The sequence below is a fragment of the Leptodactylus fuscus genome, chromosome 10 (genome assembly GCF_031893055.1).
Source record: "Leptodactylus fuscus isolate aLepFus1 chromosome 10, aLepFus1.hap2, whole genome shotgun sequence".
In the NCBI taxonomy this organism is placed as follows: domain Eukaryota; kingdom Metazoa; phylum Chordata; class Amphibia; order Anura; family Leptodactylidae; genus Leptodactylus; species Leptodactylus fuscus.
In genome coordinates this window covers 12,721,334-12,743,536 of record NC_134274.1, presented here as the reverse complement: position 1 = coordinate 12,743,536, position 22,203 = coordinate 12,721,334, and the positions used below count along the sequence as shown (strand labels likewise).

Below are 22,203 nucleotides of genomic sequence, written 5' to 3'. Positions count from 1 at the left end.
CTATCTCAGACCCTCCTAAAGAGTCTACCATAGATGGCCCAAGCTACCAACCACTAATATCTTATAGAGTCTGTATCAGATGCCCCAGTGCCTGCCACAAATATCTTATAGTGACTGTCTCAGATTTCTCCACGTACAGTAGTCTACTACAGTTTTTTTCTAGTACAATCTTTTATTTTTTTAATGTTTCACAATATATCTGATGGAAAATGGAATTGTGCTACTATAAAATAGAATTTGACACACAAAAAACAAGCCCCTGTATGACTGTATGGAAAAATAAAAATGTTATGGCTCTTGGAATAAGATGAGGACAAAACGAAAACGAGAAAATGGAAAATTGTCATGTCTTGTAATCTCTGACGGTCCCAGCCCAGTGATCACACATTGTGGAATAGGAGATAACCGCCAGGTTAAGCTTTTTTAATATACCATAAAACCCTTTTAATTTAATGGCAATGATAATGTTATGTAAATGACCTATACAGTAATAAGTATCACTGCCCCCCAATCTGAGAACATCTCCAGTGCAGGAGAGGCCGAGATTTCTGAGTATCTACTTTTATCACATTAAAAGGCTTTTCTAAAGCAAGTGAAGATCATTGATGTAAAAGTGCTGTGAATCTGAAACCTTCCATTATAGTATTAGTGCTGCTCTCTTATGGCACCTTGTCCACCTTTTGTGTCATTTAAGAAAAGAAAATATATTGCCTCAGGCTTCTTAGAGGAGAGATTTAGTGTAACAAGACGAGGTTAAGTCAGAGTGCCAAGGTGCTAAATTGAATCATGGCTGCAGGGGAATGTGTCAGAATATGCACATAATCTGTTATTGATTCATTACGATCCTCAGAGCTCACACACGTAGAGGGATCCTAAGGAGGACAACTATGTATAGAGATGTTTGTTATGTCTCTTATGGAGATGGTCTGTTGACTGAAGCTGTCCATAATACCTGATATGACTGCAAAACTCCTCCATGCCCAACCATGAGCAGCTGAAGAGTCATTTAAAGTTCTACACAGCCCAATACAGTCATAATGGATTTTATTGCTAAGGGCCCCTTCACACTACTGATACGCTGCCTGATTCTGAACGTTAAAACACGGTCAGAATCAGCGCGTATAAAGCAGATCTGATTCATTTCAATGGGGAGCCGGTGTACGAGCGCTCCTCATTGAAATGAATGGGCTGCTTTTTACTCTATGAGCGCTCCCATTGAAGTGAATGGGAAGCGCTCACGTGTACGGCTCGCCGTGTGAAGGGGCCCGGCGCTCGGCTCAGTCCAAGCCGTACACGTGAGCACTTCCCATTCACTTCAATGGGAGCGCTCGTAGAGTTAAAAGCAGCCCATTCATTTCAATGGGGAGCGCTCGTATGCCGGCTCCCCATTGAAATGAATCGGATCTGCTTTATGCGCGCTGATTCTGACCGTGTTTTAATGTTCAGAATCAGGCAGCGTATCAGTAGTGTGAAGGGGCCCTAAGTATTCTAAACCTACTAAACTAGCCACTAACCCCTTCCCTCCACAGTCATTTTTTAATTTTTGTATACCCCACCTTTCAAAAGTCATAATTTTTTTTGCAATGGAACCATTTAGTATTCCATAGGATAAGCTGGGAACTGGGAAGGTGGAAAAACATCAGAATGGAAGAGAATTTAAAAAAAAAACAAAAAAAAAAACCTGCAACTTTCATATGAACTTTGTTTTTATGGCATTCACTGTTTAGCCAAAATGAAATGTCAGCTGTATTCTGCGGGTCGGCACAATTACAGCGATGTCAAATTTATATTGGTTTGTTATGTGTGAACAACTTTAAAAGAAAATACAAAACTATGAAAAGAAAATTTCTAGAGTTTGCCATATGCTGGCATTCACAATATATATATATATATATATATATATATATATATATATATATATATATATATATATACACACACACATATACTGCAATAGAACATAATGTCAGACAAGTGTGCTGTCATGGTGACACTCTTAATCCTTTGCATATTACTTTATATACTGGGCTAGGACAGCAAACTGAACCATTGCCCTTGGGTGTAAGAAGCCTCTCTAGTACAATCACCAGAACTAAATTAGATATGTAGTGCACTAGATAGATAATCTGCATTTAGTGAAGAAGTGACTAACAGGTTACATGGTCGTCTTTTATTTTACATTCAAGGGCTGCTACTGTCATAATACTGGTGCTTAAAAAAATAAAAAAAATCAGTAAGGAATGTGCCAGCCTGGTCATGCCCTCACCAGTCCATGGCACTGCAACGACTGACAATAACTCGGCATTCAGAACGGCAGCAATTACAGAGCACCCCTGCAGGGATCCGGATTTATTGAGACGCTCCATTAAACCCCAGTTTTTTTCTCCTCCACAATAACTGACATCTTCTTAGACAGAAACACAATAAATTATTATAATTTTCAGGGATGAAGGGGGAAACAACACAACACCACCACAATACATTAACACAGAGGCTGGTGAACTTCCACACGCACTGAATTGCATCATCGGGACCTGGCAAAAGTATCAAAGAAAATGGAGTAAATATTATGATCAGTGGAGGATTAACTGTAACAGAACCATTTGTAGGGGTCATAGATGTGCCCAAGCAAGTAAAGTTAAAGAGGACCTTTCACCACCTGGGGCACATGTAGTTTTATACACCACTAGAAAGCCGACAGTGAATTCGGCTTTCACGATCTGTGACCCCAGGTGAAGAGCTATCGGTGCTGGTACTGTAGCTCTTCACCGTCAGAAGGGCATTTCTGACAGTCAGGAACGCCCTTCCTCACAGCAGCACCTATTGTGTTGTACTGTGAGAGCAGGGAGGAGCGCCCCCTCCAGTACTCGTCTTTGGACAAGTACTATCAGAAGGGGAGTGAGTTGTTTTGGCCCTCTTCAATGTTGGTACAGACATCACGTGAGCCAGCCCAGTGATGCTACACATAATGACGCCGACATGACCCATGTAATGTCTGGGACGTCAAAGAAGCCTGAAGACTGCTGGAACACAGGAGAGGTGAGTAACGCTGACCCCAGAGTATAATGATAGGAGTGTTTGCAGGCCCGCAGCCTCACTTACTGACCCTCGCTCCTGCTTACAGCTGCCTCTGCTTCACCAAGGCAGTTGTGAACAAACACACATACTCATCTTCCTCCATTCTCCTTTTCTCTCTCTGATCCCAAAGGCTTTAGGGAGCAATAGGTACAATATAAGTGAAGTCACTCCATTGCACCTCCTGCTCCCTAGACACCAGGAGCAGACACCGGGCTGAATGGTGAAGCAGGGAGCCTTTTTATCATGAATATCCCCATATGAAGGGCACTCCAAGATAGACATCTCTACCCCTGATAACTGCAGCTTGCATTGCACAAGGTTCCCTTTCAAGAAATGACAATGCACCAATTCAGTATAAAAAATATCTACTTTTATGTCTTTTATAAAACACAAGATATTCAAACTATACTTGGAGCTAAAACCCCACTAATACAGACTTTGGTATATAAAAAAATAAAAATAGCCTTGCAGAGGTACCTTAAGAACAGACTGATACTCATTGGATACGTCCTGGATAAGAGTTGTGCCCTGTAAACCCACAGTTGAACCCATACTAGGAATCCTTGGTATAGTTTGTTTTTTTAAAATGCCACTGTCTTAGATGCAGTTTTGTTTTTGTTTATTTTAGTGAAACTCCTAAGTGGATACTGCAGGAAGGAAAAAGTATAAGGCTTTATGCACAATGACGAATCCAGGTAAGAAAGACTTACAAAACTGTACATTGGCCGAGTTTCTGAAGTGAACCCAGCTAGGAGGCCTTGCATCTACTTGATCCATGAGGCCAGGAGCCCTTGCCTCATCACAGCTGTAACCATCTCACACCATGTACAGCACAGTGAATCCGCATGCAGTAGATAATTATGATGCAGCGAGTTCCAGTCTCATGGTTGTATTCGGTCCTACAAATCCAGCCAGTGTATGACACTGGGTTCACACCAGCATCTGGACTCCGTTATCAGGTTTCTGTCTTCTGCATGCAGAAGACGGAAATCTGTCATGCAGAGTCCGGCCATAAGCGCCGGTGAGCGTTTTTAGCTCTCCGCGGCAAAACAGTTTTTTTTAAACCGGACACATAAAACATAAAACACTCACCGGCGCTCACGGCCGGACACTTTTCAAACCCATTCAAATGAATGGGTTTGGAAAGATGCCTGTAGGTTTCCGTCTCCTGCCCTGTTTTGTGCAGGAAACGGAAACCTGCAGAACAGACTCCCGGGCGTAGATGTGAATGAGCCCTGAACCAGAATTAATCATGTATATGAGGGCCACGTCCTTTATGCTAGATAAGAGAGAGCACAAGTGTCGTGGAGATGACAAGTGAATCTTCTATATTCTATCCCACAAGACCATACAGATTTGATCACAGGCTATACTTCAGGCCATGCTGTGTGCATTGAGCAGATGGGAGTCCTACTGCACCCCATGTACTTTTGTAGGGCACCATATTACACCGCCATAAGCAATGTTTTATGGTAGACTATTTGTGCAGCAGAGTATCCCAGGGAGAATACCAGCAAAAAAGCTGACACGTGGCTACCTCAGGACTCCTTAGATGTATGTGTCATTATAGTTCTGTACAAGCTATAATATTCCAGAGCACCACATGCAATTTGTTAGCTTGGGCATTATAGGTAGTCCTCGAAACTGTAACCCAAGCTGAGGAAAAAAAAAAAATGGATACCAGTTTACTATGTTCCAAGAGTATGCCATTTGGGCCAATTACCCAACTACTGCAATCATGTAAATCATCAAGTTTGCCCACAGAAATGTCAAATTCCTCCACCTAATCCTCAGGAAGGTTAGAATTGTCACAAGTGTAGCTGCAGTGATAGTGAATGTAGATTTGTAGATTATTGCAACCCCCAACTAGTGTGGCACAAAATTTAATGGAAAACCAAACCCGCTGGATTTCTGCATGATCACATTCACCATCATTAGTTGCAGTAGTGCTGAAGCGGACTGTCTAGGTGCAGATAGGTTTACATACAGCATCATCGCATAGTCATCTTTGTCACTTTTTTAGTGTTCTGCATGCCAAGAAAATTGAGGAAAACTTTTCTAAGTGCATGACCTGTGGGTCTGGTCTATTAGTTACAAACAACACAGGGTAAAGTAAAAAATAGGTAAAAAGCTAAAATCCATGAATATACTTGTCCCTGTTACACCTCTGCCTCCCAGTTATAGATCATGTGGCTAGCATGTAGAGTATTGATAAGGGAAGAGCATTGGCTACTCTGCACGGTTGGGTAGCACCTAGGCCAGAGGTTGGCTTGAGCAGTAGATTCACCAGGTTGCCATGAGTTGTGGTTGCCATTAGCGAGTTCAGAAGAGAGTCCGGTGAAAAAGCACTTGGAGGATGAGAAGTCGTTCTTGTGCTGAAGGGACACCTCACTGTTCTTTACTGCATTCATGGCTGTTGTAAAGTTGGCAAAACAAGGGCTGTTGTCCAAAACTGAAAAAGACTCTGTTGAAGATGTCACTTCGCTCTCTGGAGTTTCCACAAGACTGTCAGACCTCAGGAAAGTTTTACTTTTGTGATTTGTTTTTCCAGAGAGTTCAGAATCAGTGTTCTTGTTACCCGTTTTCCTCTTCCGTCTGAAACTGCCGCGATCAAACACCCTCTCACACTTTGGATCTAAAGTCCAGTAACTCCCTTTACCTGTGGAAGTATAAGTAAATGAGGAACTTTAGTGGAAAAAAGAACAAAAACAAGTTGTGCATGTAGGGGCACCACTTCCCCCAAGCATATACACCTGCCATCATCATGTTACAGAGCACATTATAGCAAAAAAATCATATAACTGTTATAAATCAGTTTATTTCGTTGTCCAGCCATGGTATGCAATGGAAAAGTCAAAACTATAACACCTTTGACCTGCACAAAGGCCAAGGCCATACAATGTGAATAAATTGCATTGTGTTGTAAATTTGACTGTGGTTTCTCCAGCCAAAGGCCAAGAGTAATTTCAAAGTCCTCTAACCATCTTAGTGGTGACAGTCTTTGGCCTTGATCAATTGCTAATGGATACACCCACGAATACAGGAAATTTCTATGGTCTGGAACTAGTCAGAAACCCAGTTATGAGGTCCTTATTGTGGCTGGGTTATCGTCTCATTTGTGTAGCTGGGTTTCTGTCATGACTCAGACCATAGAAATCAACTTCATTCACAGTCATATACTTATATTTGAAATGGTTATATTCATGAGAAAACCCATTTACACTTGTCTCTAACCTCTGACTCTTCAGCTCTAACAATTACAACTAGCAGCTAACCATGAGCTGCAATGATTTTACAGCAAACAGAGGCGGCATAACCACAGTAAAATACATACAGTACTTGCAGTGCAGCAGAAATCATGGCACTTCCACAGCATAGGTCAATAAACCTTAATGCTAAGTCTGTAGTAGCTATAGCTTTACTCCGTAGTGTAGAGAAAACCCTTTAACCCTTTCCCGCCGATGGCATTTTTTGATTTTTGTTTTTGACTCCCCTCCTTCTAAACCCCATAACTTTTTTTTATTTCTCTGCTCCCAGAGCCATATGAGGTCTTAATTTTTGCGGGACAAATTTTTCTTCATGATACCACCATTAATTATTCTATATAATGTACTGGGAAGCAGGAAAAAAATTCAGAATGGGGTGGATTTGAAGAAAAAAATGCATTTCTGCGACTTTCTTACGGGCTTTGGTTTTACAGGGTTCACTGTGCAGCCAAAATGACCTGTTGCCTGTATTCTGTGTTTCAGTACGGTTCCAGGGATACCAAATTTATATGGTTTTATTTACATTTTGACCCCTTAAAAAAAATCCAAAACTGTGTTCAAATTTTTTTTTTTTCTAAAAGTTGCCATATTCTGACAGCCGTAACTTTTTTATACGTCAGTGTTCGGGGATACTTAGGGCGTCTTTTTTGGCGAGGCTGGGTGTACTTTTTAGTTCTACCATTTTCGGGAAATGCTTTTGCTTTGATCACTTTTTATTCAAATTTTTATCAGAATCAAAACAGTGAAAAAACGGCGGTTTGGCACTTTTGACTATTTTTCCTGCTACGGCGTTTACCGAACAGGAAAAATATTTTTATAGATTTGTAGAGCGGGCGATATCGGACACGGGGATACCTAACATGTAGGTGTTTCACAGTTTTTAACTACTTTTATATGTGTTCTAGGGAAATGGGGGTGATTTGAATTTTTAATACTTTTTATATTTTTTTTTTTAATTTTTTTTGCATTTATTAGACCCCCTAGGGGTGTTGAACCCCAGGGGGTCTGATCACTAATGCAATGCATTACAATGCTAATACATTGCAAACAATCATCCTTTCTTTTGCAGGCTGCATAGACCAGCCTGCAAGAGAAAGAGCTTGTAAAGGCTCCTGGCTGTCATGCCAACGTGACGTCGGCCCTGGAGCATGCTCCAGGAGCTGGCGATCACCAGCAAAATGGCGGTGCCGTCGGGAAAATGGCACCTCCGGCGCCTTTGACCTTGGCGCCAGAGGGGTTAATGCCTCTGATCGGTCCGGGAAGCCGGTTGTCTACAGCTTAAAGCAGAAGACACATGGCGGTCGCCATAGGTACACACCCGATATGCGCCGTACTATTACGGCGGATGTCGGGAAGGGGTTAAGGGAAAAAAAAGTTATATTTTCATAGAAAGTCCACAGAGTTTTATGTGGACTTTCTGCCCCTGTTATATCAATAGGAAAGATGACGGCATTTCCTTAACAATAATGGACATGCTACAATTTTCAAAAATGCAAACATTTCTGCAGACTCAGGATTTCCGCTGCAGATTTTTTTCCTGTAATGTGTGGATGGGATTGGCCAGAATTCCATCCACTTTGCAGGTACTGTAAAACACGTTTTTGTCGCAGTGTTTCCGCTATGACCAAAAGGGCCCCTTCACATGGAGTTTACGCTTCGTGTATTCTGTCTACGCTCCGCTCATTTTACACATGTAAAAATACACGTGTAAAATGTAGTTAGACATTGAGTTCAATGGCTTTTTCGTATAACGTGTCTTTTTGCACACGCGTTATATGAAAAAGCCATTGAACTCAATGGCTAACTACATTTTACACATGTATTTTTACATGTGTAAAATGAGCAGAGCATAGAAATAATACACGGATCGTAAACTCCGTGTGAAGGGGCCCAAACACTGCTTTTTTTTTGCAACATGGGGCCCTGACCTTGGAGTTGTGCGTCAGGACTGTCTCCATTCACTGACTGCGAAAAGAACTTGAAAGTGGTAGAAATGAACGCTGTATAACTTTCTGTAATACAATGCAGAATCTTATCAATACCATATTAATACGCAGGTACATCTCTACCTATTCCTGTCTGTTTTGCAGCCTGGACTCACTGAAGGAAGGGAACAGGGTCACAGAGGATACATGTGTGCCATTTTCCCATTGGCTTGTGGAAAGGGCTAGTTATACACCACGAAATTCATATGGTATAAACCAAGCCTAACAGTCTCTTTGGTATAAAAATCGAAATCTGCATACCCAACAGTGTACCTGGCATTACTTTTATCTACAGAAAGTAACAGGATACCTCCATGGATCTGTCACAAAAGGTATATTACAGCTGAAATATATATTGTATTATAATATTATATTACAAACTCAGCTTTGCTACACCATGACCCAGAGAGGATCTGACTTGCCATTTGTGATTGGACTTCAGATAAGCATGTTATGATGTAGCAGAGTTGACTTAGTTCTTACTGTGTACGGTCATGTACTTTAACTTACACAAATCAAATATTAAAAAGGCTTCTCTTGACTCAAATAGCATGTAATCTGTGGGGTCAGACACCCAGATCTGCTGTTCCAGCAAGGTTTGGGTGCCAGAAGCAGCAGCCTGTACACACTCCATAAGGAGTAGGAGCTATGCAGCAGCACTGTCCACTGTATAGTGATGTTCTAGGGAAGAGTACCACTGATCTCATTACCAGAATACGAGAGCCTGCACACGTTTCTCTGTCCTCCACTAAAGCTTCTGATATGCAGATTGTCCCTGAACAGCTATGTCCAGGTGTCAGACGTCCCCCCTTCCCAGATCACAACATAAAAAATAAAATAAAAAACTACATAAGTGACAACTACAGCCACAACCCACCTGGGTCATTGTCTTCCCTGGCCATCTTCTTGAAGCAATTGTTGAGGGACAGGTTATGTCTGATCGAGTTCTGCCAGTTAGTCTTATTACTCGCATAGAAGGGGAACATTTTCGTTATGTAGGTGTAGATCTGGCTGAGGGTCAGCTTTTTGTCAGGTGTGTTCTCTATAGCCATAGCTATCAACGCACAGTACGAGTAAGGAGGTCTCACAGTCTTCTCAAATTCTTCTTGGCTTAGACAAGTCACCCAAGGCAACTCTGGCATTTCAGAATCACAAGATTGAGCCGCAGTTTGGCTTTTGGCATACCCCGCTGGCAAATACCTAGAGTCACTGCCATTGAGGTAGGAGGAAGGGTTAATGGCAGAACTACTAAACCACCAATATGGGTTAGTATTTGGTCCTGGGTAATCCGTGATGCCACTGTGATACATTGGAGGCAACGACGTCTGAGGCTGGTTCAGGTTCTGCTGATAAAGGGAAAAGTTATCTCTGTAATAGACTGACATGTCCACTAATTCCTGAGCATAGGGGTATCCTGGCTGGGAGTAAGATGAGTACTGCCCAAAGGTATTCATGCTAATTCCTCCTAAGTGCTGTTGGGTTGGGAGAAAGAGAGAGAATCCGCAGTTTAATGAGTTCCAGGGTAGGGGGTGCATTGAAGTAATGACCTTCTGCACAGCCCGGAGATTATTTCCAATCAAGCCCCAAGTAGCTGAAACAGTATGTAGTAATGAAGCCAGTACCGCCCCGGCCCTCCCCCTGGTCTGAGCAGGACACGTCTGCTGTACTCACTAAAGGATCCTATTTCCATGTAGTGCATACAGTTCATCCTATAACTAGGTAGAGACCATAGTACCTTTCATACAGTCAAGTCAACTTGCAGATAGTTCAGAGTTTCTGTTAGCAGTAAAAGGAAACCTTTGAAGTCAATGGGAGGCTTTTTTTTTTTTCAGCGCTGAAATTTCACACCAAATTCCTCACCATTTTCCTCCATGTGAATGAACCCTAAGTCATGTTCACACATTGGCTCAGATTTGCTATTGACTAGATACTGCAAAGTTAGAAAGGTAGGCTGAAATTTCACCAGATTTACCACAGTGGCTGATGCAGGATGATAAATCTGCCGTATCTTTAGACTATCTAATCTACATTTGTAACACCTTTTAGTTGGGTTACTTTGAACCAGAAGTTTTTGGCACTATTTTGGCACATTGTGGTGTGTTTAACCCACTCCCAGGATGTCTCACAGATGTGCCACATTGCGCTGGACATTCACCACTCTGCATCAAAGATGTGCCATATTTACGCCAGAGTCATCATAACCACAGCAGTAAATCTTGGCCATTGTATTTCTTCACGCTGGATGCTTTATTATTGCAGATGGAGTTTACTAATTTCACATTCACATTTGTATTTTTTACTAGCATTGCCGCTTTTTTTTTATTTTTAGAGCTGCCGCTTTGCCCCTTTTGTTGCAGTTTTGCAGATAATTTTCCCTTCGCTTTTTCTATTTATTATTTTGACTATGTTTATGCTATTTCTAAAAAGTTTTTTTTTCTGCAGGTCTATCAGTTGAGATATGTCACCACCTAGTGGAGATATAGAAGTCTACCTTATATGTTACTTAGATGTGCTAAGCTCTGTTCACACTATTTTTATTGTACAAATTGGGCATATACTCAACTAGTGTGTGAGATACAGTTACATACATCACTGGGAGACGTCTTGTTAAAAAAAAAAAAAAAAAAAAAAAAAAGTAAATGTTTTTATTTTTTTTTGTGGAACTCCTTGCATTGAAGAGCATGGTCAACTACAATTTTCAATGTAATAGTTGAAATTAATATTGAAATGTACATGACAAATGGCCGACGTATAACACAAGGACACTAATTTGGTAGATACCAGGTTTACAGACAGCTATGGATATATTCAGTGTAAGGGAGCATTCACACGGAGTAACGCCGGGCGTGTATCACAGCCGTACACGCCGGCGTTACGGCAGACTGCCGAAACACTTCCCATTCACTTCAATGGGAGCGCTCGTAAACGCCACTGTTACGAGCGCTCCCATTGAAGTGAATGGGAAGTGTTCGGCAGTCTGCTGTAACGCCAGCGTGTACGGCTGTGATACACGCCCGGCGTTACTCCGTGTGAATGCCCCCTTACAAACATTTATTGGGACATATACAAACAAGTGCCTGAGCAGGTGTGTACACTCAGGTCAGTTTCAAATTTAGGTTAAACTTTACAGTATAAATGTGAAGCATGTGACATTACAGCTCCTATATTGGCCAAAGAGGCCGCTAAGGGAGCATTATACTGTGAAGGTCCACTAAGGCCGGGGCCCCACGGGACGTAAACACCGCAATTTGCCTGCAGCAGAGATGCTGCCGGAAAAATCGCGGCGTTGTACAGTGCAGGCAAAGTGGATGGGATTCATGCGAATCCCATCCCCACTTTGCGGAAAAGATCGCTGCGTGGACACATTGCGATTTGCAAACCCGTTGTGGCTTTGCAAATCGCAGCATGCCAATTATATCTACGGAAACGCTGCAGGCTTTCCCGGAGATATAATGTTAAGAGAAAGTCCGCAGAGGAAAACACTGTGAACTTTCTCTTAAAAGTGCTTCGGAAAGAACCGCAATGCATTCACGCAGTGGTTCTTCCCGCAGCACTTTAGTGCTGTGGATACAGCCCGTGGGGCTTTAGCCTAAGGGAGCATTATACTGTGAGGGGCCACTAAGGGAGCATTATACTATGAGGGGCCACTAAGGGAGCATTATACTGTGAGGAGCTACTAAGGGAGCATTATATTGTGAGGGGCCAGTAAGAGAAGATTTTACTGTGAGGGGCCACTAAGGGAGCATTATATTGTGAGGGACCAATAAAGGAGCATTATACTGTGAGGGGCCACTAAGGAAGCATTATATTGTGAGGGACCAATAAAGGAGCATTATACTGTGAGGGGCCACTAAGGAAGCATTATATTGTGAGGGGCCAGTAAGAGAACACTTTACTGTGAAGGGCAACTAACACATTGTATGAAACATGTGGAGAGAAAAGTCCTGTAAGCAGCCCTTTTCTCTCCACATGATTCATGCGGAAAGCACACAAACCCCATTATAGTCTACGTGGTCCGCGGATTTCCCAGGTAACCGCTTTTAAATGTGTATAGGTTTCCGTTCGGGGGGTCCCCAAGTGGACTCCCGGAACGGAAACCCGAACACAGATGTGAGTAGAGCCTACCTTGTAAAGATGATAGAACTCTGACAGAACAGATTAGCAATCATCTCTGCTGCCTGGATAGTTCAGTACAGTGACCTCTACAGGCAGTGGAGATAAGTGCTGATTTCTGCTACTGGAGAATGGAATTTGGTATCTTTATAAGGGGGACAGCAGCTGATAAAAAATGCTTTCCCCGATCGCTGTCATGATGCTGCGGGGCCCCAGTCATCTCCAGCTGGTCGCAAGCCTTTATCCCTCTATACCTGGTCACCACTGGGTATACAGTGCAAACAGACTGTGTGGCCTGAAAAAAAATTTCTATGCCCTACCAGCGCCATTGAGTTATACAGTGTTGGCCAAAAGTATTGGCACCCCTGCAATTCTGTCAGATAATACTCATTTTCTTCCAGAAAATGATTGCAAGCACAAATTCTTTGGTATTATTATCTTCATTTAATTTGTCTGCAATGGAAAGCCACAAAAAGAACTGTCAAAAAGCCAAATTGGATATAATTCCACACCAAACATAAGAAAGGGGGTGGACAAAAGTATTGGCACTGTTTGAAAAATCATGTGATGCTTCTCTAATTTGTGTAATTAACAGCACCTGTTACTTACCTGAGGCACCTAACAGGTGGTGGCATTAACTAAATCACACTTGCAGCCAGTTGAAATGGATTAAAGTTGACTCAACCTCTGTCCTGTGTCCTTGTGTGACCACATTGAGCATGGAGAAAAGAAAGAAGTCCAAAGAACTGTCTGAGGACTCGAGAAGCAAAATTGTGAGGAAGCATGAGCAATCTCAAGGCTACAAGTCCATCTCCAAATACCTGAATGTTCCTGTGTCTACCGTGCGCAGTGTCATCAAGAAACGTAAAGCCCATGGCACTGTGGCTAACCTCCCTAGATGTGGACGGAAAAGAAAAATTGACGAGAGATTTCAACGCAAGATTGTGCGGATGGTGGATAAAGAACCTCGACTAACATCCAAACAAGTTCAAGCTGCCCTGCAGTCTGAGGGTACAACAGTGTCAGCCCGTACTATCCGTCAGCGTCTGAATGAAAAGGGACTATATGATAGGAGACCCAGGAAGACCCCACTTCTTACCCAGAAACATAAAGAGCCAGGCTGGAGTTTGCCAAAACTTACCTGAGAAAGCCAAAAATGTTTTGGAAGAATGTTTTCTGGTCAGATGAGACAAAAGTAGAGCTTTTTGGGAAAAGGCATCAACATAGAGTTTATAGGAAAAAAAAGAGGCCTTCAAAGAAAAGAACACGGTCCCTACATTCAAACATGGCGGAGGGTCCTTGATGTTTTGGGGTTGCTTTGCTGCCTCTGGCACTGGACTGCTTGACCGTGTGCATGGCATTATGAAGTCTGAAGACGACCAACACATTGTGCAGCATAATGTAGGGCCCAGTGTGAGAAAGCTGAGTCTCCCTCAGAGGTCATGGGGCTTCCAGCAGGACAATGACCCAAAACACACTTCAGGTCAGCACTAGAAAATGGTGGTGAGAGAAAGCCCTGGAGACTTGTAAAGTGGCATCAATGAGTCCAGACCTGAATCCCATAGAACACCTGTGGAGAGATCTCGTGGTGGCAGTTTGGAGAAGGCCCCCTTCACATCTCAGGGGGGACCGCAAGCAGTTTGCCAAAGAAGAATGGTCTAAGATTCCAGCAGAGCCTTGTAAGAAACTCATTGCTGGTTACCGGAAGCGGTTGTTCGCAGTTATTTTGTCTAAAGGTTGTGCTACCAAGTATTAGGCTGAGGGGGCCAATACTTTTGTCCGGCCCATTTTTGGAGTTTTGTGTAAAATGATCAATGATTTGACTTTTTTTTTTTTTCATTCTCTTTTGTGTTTTTTCATTGCAAGCAAAATAAATGAAGATATTACCAAAGAGTTTGTGCTTGCAATCATTTTCTGGAAGAAACTGAGTATTATCTGACAGAATTGCAGGGGTGCCAATACTTTTGGCCAACACTGTAAATTTCTTAAACTTGGCAAGTGGGCATAAATTTGAAACTGCGTTGTATTAGTGTGTTTTGTGTTGCAATATGGTATTTGGTACCATTGGAGGACTTAATGTGAGTGTTCTAGCGTCATTGTCCCCCATTGATGAGGGCCCAGTGGTTCAGTTAAAAAAGTTTGATTTGACTTGCTCTATGCTAAGACTAGCTCCTCATAGTATAATACACTATGACCCCCTCAATATAATACTGCCACACAATGCAACATATAATAATACCACATATCCCCCCCAAAACAATACTTACACAAAGAAAACCAATCATGACTGGATCCTTTCTCTCCGAGGGCCACATGGTCTGCCTCTGATATTTATACCATCGATGTTACTGAACTGTCTGGAACTATACAAGGTCATGGCGACCTTCCTTTTGTTCCTTCAGATTTCTTTACTATGACTTTTTGCTATGTTCTCAGACATTACACAGAGCAACCTGACAATTTTTCAAAGGCTTTCCGAAATCCATCATAATAGTTGAGAATATAAAGGCATTTTTCATCTTGGGATTAGATGGCCGAGTCCAAGCCACTTCACTGTACATTCCTGCTAATATCAGCAATCCAATGCAATTTCTTTGTCTGCATTTACTCATCGGACACCTGCAAGTGAATTGTCATACTGGATATAAGTCCTATCTGTGCTTTGATCAGGCTATAGCCCCCACTATTTTTTATTTTCGCAGAATGGTATTTTATTTAGTATAACTGGAAAAACATAACAAAACTGATATCAATATGTTATCTCCATAATCATAATCATCTATCGCAAAAAAGTTCCTATATCATTAGGGGGTTAAAGTTTATGGGCGTAGTGTAGATGGTGTGTAGCTTAGATGTAGAGGGGGCATGGCTTAAGATGCAGCAATATATGCCAAAATTGAAGGGGGTTTCTAGCCTTAGAAAAATAAAGTTCATATGACTTAATAGTGTGATAGTAACATAAGAAAATATTACCCACTTCTCCGCAGTCCGCTGACTGCTCCAGTCCACAGACTGCCCAAGTCCCTACTGTGCACCAAAATGAGATGCCCATCCAGCCGAGCACTGCCTGCCCCTATTTATTGCTAAACGACTGACTATATGTCAGTGATGAAGGTAACCATGAAGAGACACAGAGCTGCATAGGAAGCTGTAGACTCAAACAGTAGAAGATTTTAGTGGAGAAAAATGGTAAAATAATACATTTTAAAAAAATATATAATTACCTTTTAGAATTATTTAGTTTTCCCTGATCCTTGTAGTTATGTCCGTGCGAGCTAATATATCACAAGCCAGGGCCTGCAATCATGACCAGATGCCATGATGTGTCCACTATCATAAGGTTGCTGTAGACCATGACTGGCTAGCCTGCCCCTGTCATGTAGGCGTATAATCGGAGAGACAACTAGGGGCCTAGGCAGAGCAGAGGTAGCATTCGCTACATGGCTCTTTAGTTTGAGGGGCCTGAAACGTCTCTCTACAATATAAAAAGACACCAATGTTATAGCTAGCATATAGTAAGTGGGGGCCTCATTCCATACTTTGCTTTGTAGCTAAGGACCTTCTAGTTAGGCTTCCAGATGTGACCAGAGTGGAATTGTAGGCAGTATACAAATATTTGGGATTTGGGTGGTGGGTGCCCGTCCCTAGTGATCTGCCTACAAATTTCCTTATGGGTGAGTGTTCATATTATTTTGGTCTGTATTTATAACATGTCCACTTCCTAATATATGTGGCTGTTTACGTGAAAAGGGCCCAGATCGTCGATACTAATTATAGAGTAAATAGTCCAAAACATATTTGGGTAAAAAAATCACAATTTTGTTTTATGCAAAAATTTTATTTAAAAATATGTCAAGTTTACAAATTTTGTATTGTATAAATGTTTCGGACAATGTTACACCATAACCGTTACAATGATACCAAGAACTCCATATCGACAGTGTGGGCCCTTTTCACATATGTTGGTTACTGGACCTCTGAGGGCAATGTTTGTGCCGCTCTTTGTATATAGGAAGTAAGATACATTTAAACAGGACCTATAAATTTTGACACTATAACACTCATTGCTCGTTTCAATAGGTGAACACAAACATTAGGGTTCACAATTAGGTCTTATGGTTGTATTTGATGGGCAGTAATACTCACCCATGTGAGTTTAAATACATGATATGAGTATATATTTTGTACTTTTGATGTTTTGTAAGGAAAATTAGCAGCATCTACAGGGACTGCATTTGGCTGTGGCATCCCACTACACCCATTTTTGTATGTGTACATTTGTTTCCTTTACATTGTCCTATCTTTTGTATGTGGTAAATTATTATAATAAAGATTTTTTGAGATTTTTATTAGTACGTTGCTTACATTTTGCTGTTACACATTCATATCTGATGTCATACTTACCTTTCTTTGTGGTTGTTGTTAGTATACAAATATTGTAGCAGCAACACATGAGCCCGGGTGCCTGAGGAGGCTCAAACACCTGTCTGCCACAAATCAGTACAGTGGGGGCCCTGATAAGGATCTTGTATTGGAGCCCAAGAGCTTCAAGCTACACCCTTGGATAAAATATAGGACCCATGCACTTGTAATAGGAGGGTAAACATGAAATTTGTGAAGGTTAATAAATTAAAGGGGTTGTCCAAGAAGTGGAAGTAGCAGCGGAAGATGGAAGTATACATTTAAAAAAAAAAAAAAAATATATACTATCCCTGGTGCTCCATTGTTCACACCGTCGGTGTCAGTTCAGGCAGTATTTTTAGCAGCGAGACTTGAGCATGAGCCTGAACAGACACCGTCAGCGGACAATGTAGCCCTGGGGACAGGTGAGTATCTTTTTTTTTTTTTGTACTTTACACCTCCACCAGCAGCCCCAAAGGTTTCTCCAATTTTTGGACAACCCTTTTAAGATATTTTTTAATTTGTAATATAGTATATTGTACTTTTAGTCATTTTATAGTGTATACTGGAACCCTCATAATACATATGATATTCTATAGACCTAAGGTAAGCCATCTGTAGTCAGTTTCAGTAGCAGCACTGCATATGTAATGTACATGGAAAGCTGCCATAACAGGGGTATCCATCTCAGGTTGTCTGTATTTCTATCGCTTTTAACACGACCTCCCACGGTAGCAATCTCACTCTGTGTTAAGAACAGGATCACTTGTGTGAGAGCCCGGTATCTGTGACAGTCAGTCGGAGGGGGTCATATAGATTCCCAGACCTTAAGTGTCTCCCGAAGAGGAAATGGTCAGGAAGCAGGTTCTTAAGAGCTACTGGGTAATGGCAGAGCAGATAGTGTAGCCCTGGGGCACAACAAGAGAGTCGATGATTTGACACCTCAAAGCCTCCAGAGATCAGGTGAATCTTCTTAGCAGATACTTTACTAAACCAATTTGTGTCACACATGAAGACAGGAGGACATCATTCACCATGGGAAATGGGAAGACGAGTGACGATACCGTCTGCAGAAAAGAGTAACTTTATCTTTTCTGTGTCAATCTAATTGATGAAATCCTTGCTCGGCATAAATGTTTCAGCACATCGGATCCTTTCTTGTCTATAGATTTAACGCCAACGCTAGCAGTATGGGAATTCCTATACATTGTTGTGACAGTAAAGGTAGCCTTCATGGGAGAGGTCTGACCATCTGTTACATATATTTGACTCCCATGTGAATCTGCCATTGTACATCGAGTTTTGTAATGTATAAAACAGTAGAGAATGGGGGATAGTATTCCAGTCATGGGAAGTAGTAACCTATTTAAAGGGAGAGATCAGATAAACATTGGCAAATGTATATTTTATTAACATGGACTGTATAGTAAAAAAAAATCTGAATTTTTGGACTGTCGGATTTTTGGTCATATGTAATGTTTATTACATTTTTTATAATATATAATGTTTATGACCATTTTTGCAGTTTCTGCTTACCCGATGAAACCTGAAAACCATCACCCAGCAGGCCAATTGTTGGCAGACCTCATGAACTTAAAGTACTACGTAGAGACACAAAAGAACAGGTAATCTACAACAGTTTACTGAAATAAAGATGATTTTTGTATAAACTGCTAAACTAATGAATACACTATAAATTAAGATATACTATAACATTATATGATAGAATTATCCCTTTCAATAGACACAAATGTTCTATAAATCAATAGTACAAGTGAATATAAGAAATGTTGTAATATAGCCTCTTTGTGAGACAACTCGGATTATCTGCTCACTAAGGCCTGGTTCACATCTGCATTCAGTATTTCATTCGGGGAGTCCGCTTGGGGTCACTCCGAATGGAATACAGAACACATTAAAAAGCGGTGAGCAATGAAAGCATGCAGAGCCCATAGACTATAATGGGGTCCGTGTTTTCCGCAGGCCACATGATCCGGAAGGTGACGTCACATAGCCATAAAAGCATAGGTCTTGTTTAAAGAACGCCACTGCTGCTTGAAACAGCTTATCCACAGGCGTGCAGGTGTGAGACCAAGATGATCTTCAATTAAGAACCTATCCTAAAAGATAGGTCATCGGCGTTAACCTTTTTGCCATTTATTACTTTAAAATGACCAAATTAGCATGATCCAACCATGAGTGCAGGACATGTTTAGAGCCGTGATCTCCAACTCCAACCTGTGGCTCTCTAGCTTTTGCACAACTACAACATCCAGTAGGCATCTGTCAAGGAAAATTAGGAATTGTAGTGTCAGGATGGCCGGAGAGCTGCAGGTTGAAGGCCAATGGTGTCAAACCAGTAAGACGCCCTCTGGGTTGGAAAAGAATTGTCAGACAAGTTGACAGACACAAGAGACTTAAGAGCGCTGTCCTGCCAATGTTCCCATATATTAACACCGTGGGTGTTTATTTCTCTGCTAGTACAATTCATGAGGCTTTATAAACGGCATAATTATATTGTTTACTGACTACCATTATGGCGAGATAATCAGGACGCCAGTGAAGTGTATTTCAGCAGATTGAGCTGTATATTAAAGAAATACGTTTTATGATTTGGCAAATAGAAAGGAAATTGTTGCTGTGACTAGATTATGAATCCTAAATGGCGTTCCGTTCCTCCATCATTTTTAGGATATGAGCCTCTGATTTAATGACTAGCTTATTAGTCAGGACTGAAGATGTGAAGTTATCTTAGTCTTTTCATTAATTCGGTAGATGACGATTTCTGCCAATTATTCTATATCTTCTCTCGCAATGGGTAAGTGGATTTAGATGCTCGCGTATCTTGTATATCATCACATCCATTTAATTGCATTGATGTGAGAGCCATTTACAACTGGGGAGATATGTGAATATTACACAGCGAGTCTGGGATCCCACGTTGCGAAGAATACTTACCATGTTGGAATTAGCTAACCCCTGGTTCTCCAGATCAAGAAAGGGGGTCATGTAATCATCCCTAGTGGTCTAGTGTGCTAAAGGGGTTAATCATACCTGCTATCTGGTGTTACTCACCTCTCCATGCTCCATCAACCTTCAGGTCAGTACTAGTCCCTTATTTCCCGGGCAAAGTAGCTGGGAGAGTTATTCTCAGTCTAAAGCAATCTCATAGGGTTAGATACTAGCATGGAATGGTTAAAGGAGTTAAGTTGTTATGGACACTTATCCACAGGACAGGATATAAATGTTTCATCACGGAGATCCCCTTTGCCAAATCCCTAGTGATCAGGCAGACGTGGGATAGAAAGTCCCCCTAAGGCCTCCATGTGAATGGAGCGCCAGTGCACTTGTGTGGCCAGTGCTCCGTTCACTACTATGGGCCTGTCAGGACTGTAATCTCTGTTAGTGCCCACAGCCCAATGGAACGCCGATTATGCAAGCACGCTGGTGCTCCATTCAGAAAGAGGACTTTTGGCCCCCTTCCGATCACTGGGATCCCTTTAACCCTAGAGGACTTATTCCCTTTCGCTGGATAGGAAATAAGTGTCCATAACAGCACAACCCCTTTAACAGTAGTGTTCCCTGGCCTGGCGTGAGGCAATGACTACCCTGTTTCCCCGAAAATAAGACAGTTTCTTATATTAAATTATCTAACGAAATATATGACCTTTCTTATTTTCGGGGGATGTCTTATGCAGCGGCTGGAGCAGTGGAAGAATCGGCAGTCATGCTGATGCTTCCTTAGCAGAGCGCCGGCATGACTGCCGGTTGTATGTGATCCAGAAGGTGAAGGGGGGTGTCTTATTTTCGGGGAAACAGGGTATTAATACTAGGTGGGATAGGTTTAGGGTTGCATTTCAGGGAGGTATATTAGTTATTGTGACTCAGACAACAAATGCCAAGATGGAGGGGGGTTATTAATAACAGACACCCATCGAGGCAGCACTATCTACTGATTCCATGTGAAACCTTGGACAATCTACTTTTAACCACTTCATTGAAGCATCAACCACCATGTGATCTGCTTGCTTCTCACTGGTGCCCACTACTGGATGTTTTTTTTTCTTTTCAGTGTAATAGACATGTATAGCTCTCTATATTCCTATACAGGTGTGCAGTGAGCGAGCTCTATATACAAGCCATTTAATGAAGCGCAGGCAGAGGGCAGTCACTGCTAGTCCTTCTGAATGCAGTTATAATACATTTCTCTCCTTGGTCACATTTACCAGATGTCCATCAGGCAGCTGCCACATTGTTTTGACGGAAAGAAATTAAGCACAATGCTGTCGGAGGCTCTATCATCTCTAAAGACAGGGTCGATTATACACTGACACGTGAGGATGCAACCCAAAGCTGTCATTTTGCATGGTGTCTTGTTAAAGCCTGCAGACATCTGCCATATTCAAAAATACAATATGTATTTTGCTGCTAAAATGATCCTGCTCAGTAGAAGCCTCCTCATTTAGTGCATTTTTCTCCGATTCCTGTCGCGTCTCACAATGTCTACAGAAACATTTACCCAACTTGTATTAACAGCGGTCTACTTGTTACTGGGATCTTTGATTGTCCATTGTGGAGGAGCTTGAAATGCCCCTATTGTGTTGGCGTTTTACGTATATTTTATTCTATAATGCAAAACCCCCACCATCCTATAATGGCTACTTAGCATATGACTGGTCTAAAACGACATATTGTCAAAGTGTTTGGATTCCTGCAAAAATGCATGTCGAGATGACCTGCGGTCACAAATACAATGTTAATCAAAAGTCTTTTTATTTTTACAAAGCCGGAGAATATAGGTTGAACGTCCTTTTTAGTTTTCGTAATGAGGCATTTGCTATTTCTGGCCTTGCTTTATTATAACTCAAAGGTTATTGCATTGAATGGCCGGCAATTGTTGGTGCCACTTTCCTGCTGCCGCAATGGAAAGAACTTACTGTAAGTTTTTAGCCATTTTTTTTTGTGTGTGTGTTTTTTCACTAGTGAATTCCAAGAGTCAAAACCATTATTATTTGCCACCTTAAGATAGTTGTATGGTGGCTTCTTATTGATCACACATAGGTTGGAAAAGCCCCCCACAGATCCATTAACTGTTTCTCATGTTTTTTTCGATTTTCTTTTTTGACTCCCAGCCTTCCAAACCCCATTACGTTTTAATTTTTCAGTTCAAAGAGCCACATCTGCGCTTCATTTTTGTGGGATATTTGTACTTCATAATGATACCATTTAATATTCTGTATGATGTACTAGGAAGCTAGAAAAAAATTCAGAATGGGGTAGAATTGGAGAAAAACTGCATCTGTGTGATTTTCTTATGAGCTTTGTTTTTGCGACATTCACCGTGCAGCCAAAGTGAGATG

General features: G+C 41.6%; 1 protein-coding gene across 1 annotated transcript; it reads right to left on the bottom strand.

Annotated features, from left to right (window-relative positions):
- Nucleotides 1-5,237: 5,237 nt before the first annotated feature.
- Nucleotides 5,238-9,783, bottom strand: FOXI2 (forkhead box I2). Its single transcript, XM_075288072.1, has 2 exons — nucleotides 9,207-9,783; nucleotides 5,238-5,737 (listed from the first exon to the last, which is right to left on the bottom strand). The coding sequence occupies exons 1-2, from the start codon at nucleotides 9,781-9,783 to the stop codon at nucleotides 5,238-5,240; spliced, it is 1,077 nt and encodes a 358-aa protein (XP_075144173.1).
- Between the last annotated feature and the right edge of the window lie 12,420 nt (nucleotides 9,784-22,203).